The sequence below is a fragment of the Mucor mucedo genome (genome assembly GCF_025094135.1).
Source record: "Mucor mucedo strain NRRL 3635 chromosome Unknown EV154scaffold_221, whole genome shotgun sequence".
NCBI lineage: Eukaryota > Fungi > Mucoromycota > Mucoromycetes > Mucorales > Mucoraceae > Mucor > Mucor mucedo.
In genome coordinates, this window is record NW_026252505.1 from 1 (window position 1) to 13,828 (window position 13,828).

Sequence of the window (13,828 nt, forward strand, 5' to 3'; positions counted from 1 at the left end):
AATATATCAATCGTACTGACTTATCTATTAGGCCAAGGACAGTAGCAGTATCTCTTCTTCTGAATCTGCATCTGGAGCTTCAAAGTTGTTGAAAGGAAGACCCGGTCGCTTATTCTCTTCTATAGGAAGAAAAACGTCAATGAGATCTTATAACAGCAATAAGCCATCTTCCGTCAAGTCTTTGGAAAAGGTATGTTTACTTAATTAAGACTTCGGTTTGTAGACATCTAATCCAATTTAGATCGACAACGGAAACGAGGCACAATCGCATGAGAAAGTGCTGGATGATTTATGCCGTATTTTGCCTCATATTGACAGAGCCTTACTCTCACCATATGTTTATGAGGCAAATAACGATTACATGATGGCGTTGCAATTATGTAAATCTGCGGTTATTTCAGGAAAGCTTTCATAAGGTTATTGCAATGATAGTGTATAACACCTATAACTTTTTTTAAGAACATTCTCTTCCAGATATTAAACCATAGTCGATATTGTTTGTATTTCTATTTTTTATTCATAATTTTTTTTTTTTGATGTTTGAAATGAGTTTGAATTTAGTATAATGGTGGAGGTGATGGTGTATATAATTAGTTTGTAGTTTCTCGATTTTGGGTTCCCTTTTTATAATCTATCGTCTGATCAAGTTAAGAAATTCTTCTCTAGTTCTTGGGCTACTTCTAAATACACCCAACATGCAACTTGTAATGGTGGAACTACCAGGTTTCTATAAACAAAACAAAAGTCAGTTTTATCCCGTCCGAAAAAAAAAAAGTATTCTTGTGTTACCTGTACACCTCTGTAATAATAAATAAAAAAACAAGGGTGGGAATTATTTAGTTGCCAAGTTTCACACAATAATTTTATCAGAATTGACACTTTACCTAGAACACATGCACAAATGCGAACATTCCATAACTACAGCAACACCTTGAGGTTGAAGTATGTCCATTAATGCAGTTGCAATTTGTTTTGTCATACGTTCCTGAACTTGAAGTCTATTGAAAGCCGTTAACCCTTGTTTAAATTCTGAATATTGTATGTTTACTTACCGTCTTGCAAACATTTCAGCGATACGAGCAAGCTTACTAAGTCCCACCACCCGGCGATTAGGGATATAAGCAATACTGATCTTACCCATAAAAGGAACCATGTGATGCTCGCACAGTGAGAAAATATCAACATCTTTGACAAGGACCATCTCGTCATGATCTGATAAAATGTACGTTAATCTCTAGTTCACCGTCCGAAACACTAAATATCTTTTAATTTACCTTCTTCAAATACAGCATCATTCACAACCTCTGAATAGAAAAAAGAAGAGTTACTAGCTGTTACTCTGCGTTACTTTTTACCATTACATACCTTGAATATTTCTTTCATATCCCTGAGTGAAGAACATCAATGCTTTTGCATAACGATCAGGAGTTTTTAACAATCCTTCTCTCTCAGGATCTTCACCAATACATTCTAAAATTGTTTTGACGGCGCCTGCTAATTTAGCTTCCCTTTCAGCTCTTTTCTCGGGAGTCTCATCACGACGTTCACGAGCCCCCAAGCCTTTTTGAAGAAAGCAGAAAAATTAATACATATATCATATCATACTTGGTGTAACACTTACTGGGCCAACTCATGCCATTGTTTTGTGTAGGTGATTCTACGCGAGGAGTTTCTTCTTGTGACATTGATTATTGTATGGAAAGGAGGGGGGAATAGAAATAGAAACAGACGATCTTTTTTCTTTTCTTTTTTTTTGATGTAAAAATCAGAAAGATGCGTGACTGTCGAATCGATCAAAATTGAGTTTTATTGGATAATCAACATTGGAATTTCGCACGGATTGTGCAATTTTTCTTGAAAATCCAGATGGCATCAAAGATTCGGTATGACACATCAATTTTAAACTTTTTTTTTATGAAATCTATTTGGTTACTAGCATATAATTCCCTCTTTCTACATAAAAATGTAAAAAAATTGGGTGTCATCTTTAGTTTTGCGGACCTACTCATATATGGGTCGTTCCTGGGAAGACCCAATAACGTCAAGGTAACCATGCTCTTGGTTGTACTGAGCGAAAATTCATGCTCCATCACAAACGTGCGGAGTTCTATTTTATTGTAACAAAACCAGATTGAGATGGGGGATACTTGTCATTAAAGCCAAACAAAGCCATTTATGCAAGATTGTGGATCAGGAAAGGATACATGCATTTTGATAAGAGTCAACCAACACGGACAAATGCAATGTACTTTGGTTAAAATTGAACTTTGTAAATCATACTGATAGAAAATAAAATCCACTGCATGCAATTCCGATAAGTATGCCCAAACGTAGTTGATACCCATATGTCATATTTATATTTATCTATATTTTTCTTTTAGACTCTATAACAGACTTTACAATAAGTAGTAGTCATGAGGCAATGATCTACGGCGATTATCTGTTTAGAGAAAATAGATCCCGCTTGAGGTTTCCTGTGTACAACATCTTAATGCCGATAAGAACATAAACATATACGATCATCACTGTTTAAGGTGCACATAGTACATCCTTATTACTGAATCACGCTGCTGTCAAACTTATTTGAGTTCGTATGCTTTGATAGGGGTTAAAATATTACTAATTGATGCCTAAGTATGTTCAAGGCTACCAAATATCTGTATATTGTATTAATGTCAAGTTTAAAGCTTCGTATATGTCATTTAAGAAGTACACAAGTCTGTGTTCGCAAAATAAAAAAAAATGAGACAATGACAGGATAAGTGGAGATTGTAGAATATTATCACCTGTATTCATATATGCAAGTAGAGGGGGATAAAAAAAAGTAATACTCTAAAAACAGTTCCGTACATCCAGACAAATGACATAATCCCAGCCCTTTTTTTTTTTGCCCCTTACAAATAATGATATAAATGGTATAATTCATTCCTTGATTTTTCTTTTGCCTTTCTTTTTATTATTTTAAAAAAAAAGGGAAAAAATCAATATGAAATTACTACAGTTGCCCTTTGAATTACAATTATTGATCTTGAATCATATTAAAAAGGATAACCATCTAGATTTAGCACCATTAGCACAGTAAGGATAACAATCTGTTCATATTTTTTTAAAAGATACTAAAATAAAAGGGAATGCTTAGCACATGTATGTATTATTTTACGATGGTAGCCGATAGATTCAATTGGACCAATACCGTAACTATTTTGCAACCATCGATGGTACATTCTTCATCGCTAAATTATTTGATGAATGCAAGATCCATAACACTAATCACTAAAAGACTTCAAGCAGTTAGTGATATCAGTACTTTTCCATTAATTCTAAACATTCTTGAGAAACAGCAGTCAAGCAATAACTTGCAAGATATTCAAATGTTAGTTCCTACTAAGGCTCATCACAAGATATATCAAACGTTGACAAATTTCCCGCAAACTAAGCTAAAACAGCTTACAGTTCGTGACCCAACAGATGGTGGATACATCATGTCTCCGATAAAGTATCACCTGCTACTATCACAATTTATAACAACTACTCTATCCAAATCCCAATCAACACTTGACCAACTCGACCTATCATCATTCCCCTCAAACATTCTAGTATCACAATACAATAATTATCAGTTTCCATTGGTCAAATCATTAAAAATCGCACTTGTGGGATGTCAAGATCAACATCATTTTCATCATTACTGGAGACAATTTAAATCAACGTTTCCTAACCTCCAAGATCTCACCCTCACAGTAACCAAACAACATGTATCCTTATTTAAATTTTTGTTGCAAGACATTTCATTATTTCCTTGGATTAAAAGATTATCTGTATCTAGTAGAGAAACACCAAAGGAATATCTGTCTCGAGAGGAATTAAGATCCAGTATGTCTGGATTGAACGGATTATACAGAATCACAGCAGGTTGGGATATGATTGATTTGAGCTAATACATTACAAAACATAATGTAAAAGATAAAAAAAAAGTACCGTATAGCCTCTCCCTTCCCTTCTTACAACTATTATGCCCTCTCCTTACTCATCTCCTAATATATCATCACGCTTTGTCGAAAAAATCCTGTTCTTTAAACGGCATCACATGCAGTTATCTTCATTTTCAAATAATAAAAGATATAATTTATTTTGCCGAATGTTGTTTTTAGGAATCTAAGATCTTCCTTCATAAAATTTATCCAAGAAAGTTGTTGGTTTGGGTGGTGCTTCATCTTTAGCAAAGTAGTTCATAATGTGGTTGTTTTGTTTCCAGACGTTCATGACTTCTTGGTATTCCATTTGACCCTTAGCGAACAAAATGTCACGAACTTCGAGCTTTTCAACATTGCGATGTCTTTCGAATTCTTCACGGATCTTTGCACGAATGGCTGAACTAGGCAAGTTGATTTCATGAAGCTTCATCATTTCAGGGACCTACAAGTGATAATCAATTAATTTTTTTTTTTTGAATTTGATAGATTTTATTCATGTTTGAGATTATTTACTGATTTTTGCCATTTTCTGTAAAGAGCCAAAGCACGGCTTCTAGCTTCATTGGCAGAAGAAGCAGAAGCTGTGGTAACGGCGTGTTCGGCAACAGCAAAGACTCCGTGTTGAATCATTTTTAATTTTAAATTAGAGTGGGGAGAGGTTAATAAAACAGCTTGATTATATCTTTAACCCCAGAATATAAAAATAAAATAAAAATAAAGCACCCATCTGCGTCATCAAGCTTGAAATCGGTAGTTAAATAGAGGTTCGATGATTGGCTTTGAGTAGAGATATTTCTTTCGGCTGCTATGATAAACAGATTCTCGATTGAAACAATAACAATGTCTATTACTTAGTAAGTGTATGGATAGTATGTTGTAATATGCTACTGTGTACTAGCGTTAGATGCCACTCCAATAACTGGAAGACCATGAATTAAATTTGACGTCCGCCAGTCTCACGAGTGGAATGGCATACAATATGTGTTTAAAGGAAAAGTCGGCCTGCCTGTTGTTTTTTCTGCTTTTGTTTGTATAAACTATCATCACATCATAAAACAGTTCAATTCTGTATAACGGAGCTTTTTTTTCTTTTTTTTTTTTTTTTTTTTTTTTTTTCAGGACGAACTTATTGAATAAAGTAAAGTGAGGGAAATTAAAAAGTTACATATTTTTTCTTTTATTTTACTATTCTTCCACATATCCTTTCTGTTTTCTAAATTAAATGACGGATGCTCTTGTAGATACTTTATCCGACTATTTGAATAAAGTGGATATATCTCCGGGATCTTCAATAGAAGATGACATAGACAGTAGAAATAATCATGATAATGACCTTGTCACGGCTCTTACGCTGCCTGAACCATTAAAGTCTAATGAAGGGGCTGACCGCAATATAAGATTAATGGAAATAGAAAGAGAGGCCACCATAACTACCAACACGCTTAATACAGCAGCAGTAATAAATCATAAATTGAACGCTGGGATGGTCTACAGGGATTACATTTCTGATTCTAGCGATTTAAATTCCGATACTTCTTCTGTAGATGACCCTCAATACCAACGACAACTGTTTCGTCAATCCACGGGTGAATTGACTCTAATTAGTAAAGCTGTATCTGTTGATACGCACAATGGTTCGGATGTTTCGTCTTCAGTTGTTCCAGCAGAAAGGAATCCGGTATCTGATCTGCTCAGGTCACCCGCTTCTTCTGCAGAAAGCGACGATGAAGACACAGCTATGTCCGAATATTATTCTGCAGAATCCTTGAAGAAAAAGTTGACGCATCATCACAAGAACAGTACACTTTCATCTGACTCAATTAATAGACACCAACCTCAACAAACCAGAACAATGTCAGTAACAAACAATGAACCACCACCGCCACCGCCACCTCCGTCCCTGAAAAAAATATTGCAACATTACGATCATGCAATAATTCCCGATACAGAAGAAAAAGAAGACCAGGACAATTCGAAAATACTGGATATAGAATCAAATGTCCAGGCAAGATTTATTACAATGGAAGAACAACTTGAAGTCAATGATGAGTTATACGTTTCCTCAAGTGAAGACCAAGAAATTAAAAAATATGGTAAACTGCCGAATAACTTGAGTATGTTCAATTTGACTTATTACCCGCAGATGAAGAAATCACCCACCGAAAGACCGAAGTTCGATCTCTAGAGCAGCGAAGATCTATCAAGCGATTAAATGCTATCAAGGAATTAATGGAAACTGAAGAAACATACAGCCGTGATCTGGGTATTCTCTGTACAGTGAGTTCAAAAGATTTTGAGGCCACGAGATTTTAAGATCTTACTAACGTTTTTTTTTTAATATAGCACTTTTTTGCTATTATAAAAGAAGCAACATGTATCACACAGGAAGAGGGTGATATTTTGGTGCGCAATGCAATGGAAATTCTGTCTTTTCAAGAGAAATTTACTGAGGCTTTGATTGATGCTCATGGGGACGACGAAGTAGAGAGGAATGGAATATTTTATAAAGGAAATCTAAAGAATATCGCCTCTTGCTTTGTCGAATGGGTAAATAACATGACAAATAATTTGTCATAATCATTGTCTAACAAAATAAACCTTTTAGGGTCCAAGGTTTGAAATTTATCTCGACTATTGCGTGCGACAGGATCATGCAGTGTCGGTTTATAACGAGCTGTTACAAACAAATCTTGAATTTACAGATCTAATTGAAAGACTCCATACATTTCATCGTGTGTCATTTGGATTTAGTCGCCTTAAATTTGATGATTATTTAATCATTGTAAGTTAACATGTGAAAAAAAAAATCAACGAATTAAACATTTTATTTTAGCCGTTTCAAAGAATATTTCGATATAGGCTACTATTGCAAAGCATCACCAAGGCTACCCAAAAGGACTCTGAAGAATATGAAATTCTTTCTAAAGCTCAAAATACAATACATGTTATTGCCACTCGAATCAACAATGAAAAATCAAAGATGGAAGCGAAGAGAAAGACTTCTCTATTTTTGTCCCGATTGGATTCAGACTGGTGTTTACCGAAAAGATGGTTCAATACACTTGGCGTTTGTAATTTAATTGGCACATTAGAAGTCAGATGCATTGAAGATAACAAAGCAAAACGAATTGGATGTGCTCTATTTAATCATTATATGATCATGGCGAAGGCTAAGAAACATAAATTATATGAGCCTAGACATTGGTTCCCTCTACGCAAATTTGAAATTGAAAATTTACCAAATACAGAAGGTTAGGCACATTTGATATGCAACAAGACAAGGAGATTAAATTTTTACTTTTATTTTTATCATTCAGGCTCAATGACATATTCATGGTTGTTGCATGGTGATGAACATACTCTTGAGCTAAGCGCGATATGTGAGCTAGAAAAACATATATGGATGGAATCGCTAACCAAAGCAATCCAAGAATCAAAAGAGCTGTATTCAAATAGTGTTGATTCTAATGATTATTTATTGGAGCAATTGTTCGTATCTAGTTTTGATCAACACACACAGCCCAAAAACAATATGGACAAATCAGTTGAAGTAGAATCCCCAATTCATTTCCCGATGCCAAGTGGCTCCACAAGCTTTTCCCAATCCGCCATATTTAACAAACCTGCAAAATCTAATAATCGTTCATCGCAACCCGTATTTGGTACTCGAGAGTTCTCAGTCATCGACTCTGCATTATCCCAAACTGCATTTAATACCGGAGCACAATCTCCCGGACTTAGGTCACAATCAAGTATCAGCGATCTTCGTGAGTTTTTTTCCAATAGTATGTCAGAGAAATGGTCTCAGCGAAAATTCAATCAATACCACACCCGGTGTAAGTCCGTAGATACCAAGTTTGATGATGTTTGCACCACACCTATTTTGACTGCTCGTGCTAATAGTATGAACCGAAATGGGTCTACAACGCGAAGAAAAATCGGAGCAATCTCCAACGGCAATGGGAATTCCTCTGTAGTCTCACTCGTGAAATCTATGGTTGTTGATTCGACTGTAGGATCCCCTATAATCAATTCGCCATCTCCTCATGATAATTCAAGTCCCATTTATGGAAATTTGAATGGTAGAAGACCCTCAGTTGGTACCCCAAATACAGACTCCATAATATTTAGATTAGCCCAAAGAAATTCGTATCTGCATCGGTCAAGCTCTGTAAATTCTTCCGCAGATGCTACTTCAGCAACAGTGCCTGCTGCTGTTACAGCAACATCTTCTACAAATGCAATATCAACAACAGCTGGTCTGTTGCCTCCATCTAACAGTGTACACAGTCTTTCTAATCGCCCAACCAAATTCTTTGAAAGAATGGTGGAAAAGCTGGGTCAGATGGGCACGCCGGGAAAATCAAGACGAAATAACATGATGAGTTCTGTACCCTCCCTCGTTAATTCGTCAAGCTCTTCCTTATCATCAAAACCTCCTACATTACTTGGGAATGATAGTAACCCAAAACTTTCAGAGGACACTCCAACAACTAGCTCAAAAAAGAAGGTAAATAAAAAAAAAAAAAAAAAAAAAAAAATGCAAGCATCACTTACACTAATTTTTTTATCTTTCAGTTTTTCCCCCATTTTCTTCAGCCCCGTCATAACCTCAAAAAATAAACAGAGTATTTTGCCATATTCTGGAAGGCTTCTTTTTTACATGTGTTGTATATATCAACAACCAAATTAAGAAATATATATTTGTCCCAGCTAATCCTATTATGGTTAAATAAAAGTTTGATACATGCATATATGTTTGAACAGGAAGGAATGGTGTACAGATGATAAATGTTTTGTTTAATTGATAGATCAATACCATAAAAGGGGATGTGACTAAACGAACATAAAAATAGAAATTTCGGCTTGTATATTTTATTTTGCGTCGGTAGCGATCGGCATTGGCGTGTCTTTAATTGAATTCATACTTTGGATAATTGTTTCTGGACCTGATTCGCTACCACTCGTAGTGGAAGACATAGTCTTTTTAGTTTTTCTCTTTTGGCTTTTGGAATTATTGAGGGTGTTGCTCTTAGATATGGCTGGAGCAGAAGTATTGTAGACTACTGACTTTTCCTCAGGTGGTGGGGTGATAACAGAATTGGGAACTTCCCTATTTTTCTCTGGACTCGGTTGCAAAATTTGTGGGGGTGGAGGCGATTGTTTGGTTGGAATCTCTGAAACCATTATGCTGCTTGCATTCTCCGGGTTTCCCTTTTCCATTCCGATGTTTTCGAAAGCAGAATTACTTGTGTTGCTATCCATGAAAGAAGGTGTTTTATCTGATTTGGAAGAACTCTGACTGCCTCCTTTTACACCTGTTAAGCCTTCACCAAGCCAATCATGTGCATCCGATTCTTTCTTGAGAAAACCGTTCATCAAAGGCTTGCTACTTGTGATGGAAGAGATGGATTTCTTAGGAGTTGGGGCAACAAGTTGAGGAAACTCGTCAGACTTGCTATCTAACATTGAAGAACTGGCCAAATCTTCCGTAGAATCTTGCAGATACTTTGGCTCGCTTTCATCCTTTTGGGTGCCGAACAAAAATGTTTCCTTGCTTGAGAGTATTTCATCATCACTAGAAGTTGTAAAGAAAGATTCCGACAAATTTGGACCAGAAGGATTTTCGGATCCAGGTTTCGAAACACCTGTGATACCATCAGGAAACAAAGTCGCGGGATCCTCTTGCTTGGTGGAACGATACATGGATGCTTTAGGAGTGGTTACACCACTAATGACAGATGTAGAAGGGCGCATTAAACTACGAGGGATAGCAGTATTCTTGATAGTCTCGGTACTTTCTTGAATATACGAAACCCAATTACGTAAACGGTAATCATTAACAACTGTAGATGATTTCGATTTCAATGCACTAACAAGCTGCTCAACACGATTTTCAATTCCTTTGACACTTAAAATACCATGTTTCGATGCGAGATAAGAACCGCCGAGACCTGGACCGGACGAATTAATGTGCGCAACAGACCCTTGCTTGATCATTAACTTATGACCATCTCTAAGACGATAAAAAAGTGTTCCCTAAAAGTTGTTTGTTTATTATTTTTTAATATAAATATTGAAGAAACAAGTTTTTTATTTACTTACATCATATGCAGAGAGAACATCTTCCTTTGTGAGACGACCTCGATGACCAATGAAGAAGTAGGCTGTACACAATTCAGCCATACTCCCGGCCCTATAGTAACAAAAAAGGTTAAAATCCATGCTTGAATTTACGCCATTTACCTCCCTATTTTTCTTACCATGCTTTTACGTCTTTTCCTAATCTTTCTTGTTCTTTCGTCATTCTTATCAACTCGGGTACAGTTATGGTTTTACCCGATTTGTCCGACTGAGCGTATTTGTTGAACAAATTTTCAAATTTCTCTGGTACAAACAACCCATTTGAATCATAAGCACCTTGATTGCACTGAGTTTCTTTCTTGGCACGAATTAGGTTTCTGACGTTAGAGCGGCATAGCGGATCTGGGAACCATCCTTTCTGAGTGGATAAAGATAATAGAACACCAAAGAAAGTGCCAACAGCAATACTAAATAAGGTACCATATCCAAGTGTGATAAAACCTTGAAACAAACATCACATTATTAAACGCGTTAAGAAATTTAATTTATCTATTTTACCAGAAATAGTGTCAAGAGGAGTGATGTAACCTTTGTGTTTCTTATCCCAAAACTTGACGTGTTTTTGTATGCCCTATTTAACAGTGTGAGATACAGCTACGAACGACTTATTGTATTCCTTACAGATTCTTCAGTAGGCGAACTTTCTTTGGTATTCGGTGCCAATAATGAGTTGTACACTATAGTTTTATCATATTGGTTATATATACTGCATGCATTACTCTTAAGTAGAACTTACTTTTGGAAGAACTGTTATTCATTTTTGCTGGTCCAAAAAAATAATGTGAAAAAAGAAGAAAGAGTTGATTCAGAGGTAAAATTTAAGGAGATAATAAGGAGCCTTCTGCAATTATTGCGGAAGTTCAAATATAAGTGGTCCTATGTGGTTGGTCCAATCGCTAACCCTAAATCATAACATTGTTATCTTTCTTCACTTTAACGGGTAGTGGCGTACTTTAAGTTTTACGCGAAGTCTGTTATCGAGTTAGAATAAGTGACTTCCTAGTAAAAAAGAATGATCATGGTCGTCGATGGGTGACTTAAATAAAAGGCGATTTAGCAACTTAGACTTTGGTAAGAAATGGGCTAAATAGTAATTTATGCCAGTCTCAGAAAGTGATGCTCATGGCTGCTATTGTGTGAAGTAGTTTATACATCTTTTGCTAAAAATGATGTCTCTAGAAGAAAAAATCATAGTGTTTCACTTTTTAAAAACAGCGTCGTATGTTTTTAAAAAAGAGTGTCGTACAATTCAGGGAAAATAGTGAAAAAAAAAAATCAATAAACAGTTCAATTAAAAGGCAACATTTGAGAGATTAAATGTAAAACAAATACTGGTCCCAAAGAAAATTATTATATCACATAACTTTCATCTTCCACTTTGAGACAAATGCCTTTCGAGGTAAGATTAAAATAGTGTTCATCAGATTCTTTCCTTAATTTGGTCCCGGCGAGACTATTATCTTCCATTATGCGAAGCTTTCTTCTGAATTTTTGCTATATGGCATAATCAGTGTAGAAATGAAAGCGATTGGATTACAGAGAGAATTGTATTTAAAGTTTTCGGTTGAGATTTCAGAATTAGACAAGCATACAAGATCGTATTTGTTTGCAGTATCATTTTGGAGTTTTTCAAAACCATTCTCTAATTATTAAAATAAAATTTAACGCCCAAAACTTATGACTAAAGATACAACAGCAGAGAGGCATTCAGCAAAAGAGTTACTATCTTGGCATACGGTCTTCTTTCAGATTGGTATGTGTAATTACTTCATCATTAATTTTTGGTTGATTTGATTCGATTTAAGCTTCCAATTGTTAACTATGCTTAATACTTCTTCGCATGGGAGGAGAAATTACCAATAAATCAATCTCTTTTATTTAAAGTTAGTTGTCTTTGTATTGTCCTTGACATGAGTTTTGGGCTCCGGTTTATCCTCACAGAAGAAACCATTGTTTAAGCCAGCTGCATGAGTTAAGATAAAATCCGGTTTGTCATTTTTCTGTTCTGAAGATACGACTTCCATTGTTTGCAGAAATTTTATTACTTGAGAATGGTATTCGGAACTAAAATACAGAAAGATAGGATATATTTTTCATGGTTATTAGTTTCACTGTTTGGGTCTCTTATCCAGATTTGACAAAGAAAATAAAATCAAAAAAGTGCCCATATATATTTAAAATGGTGAGGGAGGATATGTCATAAAGTACTAATTTACTAAGCTTTATATATACTTTCACTTTTGTTTGGACAATTTGATGTTGGAGTGTTTTGAAGTATTTTCAAAGGGATTTACGTCGTTTACTATATTATAAAATTGCTCTTTTTTTTTTGGAAGTAGCTGATTCTTTGTATAAATTGCTACTCTTCATCTCGCGGTTTCAGGGCGAAAAAAGTTTTATAATTAAAGCATATGTCTTGAATTACTGACTTGATTTGTTTTGAGATGACTCCATGTTCTGTTAAATCGATAATCTTTTTCATGCGGCTATTTCAAAAAAGCTATTGATATACTATGCTAAAAGGGTTGTTTTTATAATTCCATCATTGCAATTATTCGTTCAGTTTTATTATTTATCTCCATAACTAAGAGTTCCTAGATCAGCTCCCTTTTTTATTCTTAAGTCTTGAAGCCGTGTTTCGTTGGTCACTGTCTACACAGGAGTAGCATTTCTTTATAAGAGGTGGGGGGATGCTGTCACTAAGGATTTATAAAGCATCTACTTTTTCAAATGCTAGTTTATTATGTAGATGCGCGCGACTCTTAGTTTTTCCGTTGTTATTTTAAGGTATTCTCTTTCCTCGTAAGTGCAGAAATCTTAGGTTCAGTGTATTGTATCGCTAATCTCTGGTTTAGGACCTGATGCACCAAATGTATGTATATCGAATCAGAATGTATCTACTTGATTTTGTTAAGATAAATACTAACTATTAATTTTTGTGTCAAAACAAAGGGCATCCTTCTCTCGCAGGTATTGCGTATAGAAGTGAATGTTCAAAACACATCCTGGCCATCAATAAAGTAGTGAGTTAAACGCCTCTGCTTAAAAAGACGTGATCCGACAAAAAGAACTGGTTGATAGATAATCCTTTGTAGATCTAAAAATTGACATATTAATGAGTTGACAGTACATAATAAACTGTTTATTGAATATTATAAATTTGATAGTTAGAACCGTAACCATTGCGTATGTATGTGACGTACTTTTTTTTTTACCAACGTATCGCACTATTGATTACAGTATTTTCCTGAAATTTCTGACACTTTTTTCGAAAAACATACGAGATCTGTTACTCAAAAAGTGCCAATTGCGTTTTTTCACGTGAAAGCTCAACTTAAATAACGAGCTTTTTTTTTTTTTTACAAAATATGCTTGTCATACGCCCAAATTCTACCCGTTACTTCACAAACATTAGTCGAGCAATTGCATGTGACGGTGTTGATTTGACTTGTGAAAAGGGTTAGAAGTTCAATGAAACATAATATAAAGGGATTAAAAGCTTGTAAATTGAGTGACTTCATCCTATACCCAATACAATCACTCCTGAATCAATTCAAAAAAGACACGTCTACAGAATAATTCTTACACTCATAACCTTGTTGAATAAACAGCTTTTAATTTTATATGTCTTGATGTATATCGCAATTAAAATTAATCGGAGGTCTTTTAGCAAAGAATTTCTTTCTTGTATCAAAACAAAACAAAAGAAG

General features: G+C 35.2%; 5 protein-coding genes across 5 annotated transcripts; 2 read left to right on the plus strand and 3 right to left on the minus strand.

Annotated features, from left to right (window-relative positions):
• Window positions 1-494: 494 nt before the first annotated feature.
• Window positions 495-1,720, minus strand: EV154DRAFT_531070 (uncharacterized protein). The gene is made up of 7 exons (XM_051603796.1): window positions 1,622-1,720; window positions 1,366-1,560; window positions 1,275-1,304; window positions 1,053-1,212; window positions 885-998; window positions 790-799; window positions 495-727 (listed from the first exon to the last, which is right to left on the minus strand). Exons 1-7 carry the CDS (start codon window positions 1,683-1,685, stop codon window positions 632-634), a joined length of 669 nt encoding a protein of 222 aa, XP_051450836.1. The 5' UTR covers window positions 1,686-1,720; the 3' UTR covers window positions 495-631.
• A 1,239-nt stretch (window positions 1,721-2,959) lies between these two features.
• Window positions 2,960-4,047, plus strand: EV154DRAFT_133241 (uncharacterized protein). Its single transcript, XM_051594031.1, has 2 exons — window positions 2,960-3,078; window positions 3,140-4,047. The coding sequence occupies exons 1-2, from the start codon at window positions 2,987-2,989 to the stop codon at window positions 3,936-3,938; spliced, it is 891 nt and encodes a 296-aa protein (XP_051450837.1). The 5' UTR covers window positions 2,960-2,986; the 3' UTR covers window positions 3,939-4,047.
• Window positions 4,048-4,097: 50 nt separating this feature from the next.
• EV154DRAFT_474485 (uncharacterized protein) lies at window positions 4,098-4,645 on the minus strand. The gene is made up of 2 exons (XM_051597959.1): window positions 4,488-4,645; window positions 4,098-4,416 (listed from the first exon to the last, which is right to left on the minus strand). The coding sequence occupies exons 1-2, from the start codon at window positions 4,602-4,604 to the stop codon at window positions 4,156-4,158; spliced, it is 378 nt and encodes a 125-aa protein (XP_051450838.1). The 5' UTR covers window positions 4,605-4,645; the 3' UTR covers window positions 4,098-4,155.
• Window positions 4,646-6,158: 1,513 nt separating this feature from the next.
• Window positions 6,159-8,723, plus strand: EV154DRAFT_582103 (uncharacterized protein). The gene is made up of 6 exons (XM_051606664.1): window positions 6,159-6,251; window positions 6,318-6,521; window positions 6,580-6,756; window positions 6,808-7,225; window positions 7,292-8,484; window positions 8,553-8,723. Exons 1-6 carry the CDS (start codon window positions 6,204-6,206, stop codon window positions 8,595-8,597), a joined length of 2,085 nt encoding a protein of 694 aa, XP_051450839.1. The 5' UTR covers window positions 6,159-6,203; the 3' UTR covers window positions 8,598-8,723.
• Window positions 8,724-8,849: 126 nt separating this feature from the next.
• Window positions 8,850-10,876, minus strand: EV154DRAFT_571289 (Caleosin related protein-domain-containing protein; the record flags this gene model as incomplete). Its single annotated transcript, XM_051606253.1, has 6 exons — window positions 8,850-10,013; window positions 10,080-10,170; window positions 10,238-10,559; window positions 10,617-10,689; window positions 10,740-10,795; window positions 10,855-10,876. The coding sequence occupies 6 exons, from the start codon at window positions 10,874-10,876 to the stop codon at window positions 8,850-8,852; spliced, it is 1,728 nt and encodes a 575-aa protein (XP_051450840.1).
• Between the last annotated feature and the right edge of the window lie 2,952 nt (window positions 10,877-13,828).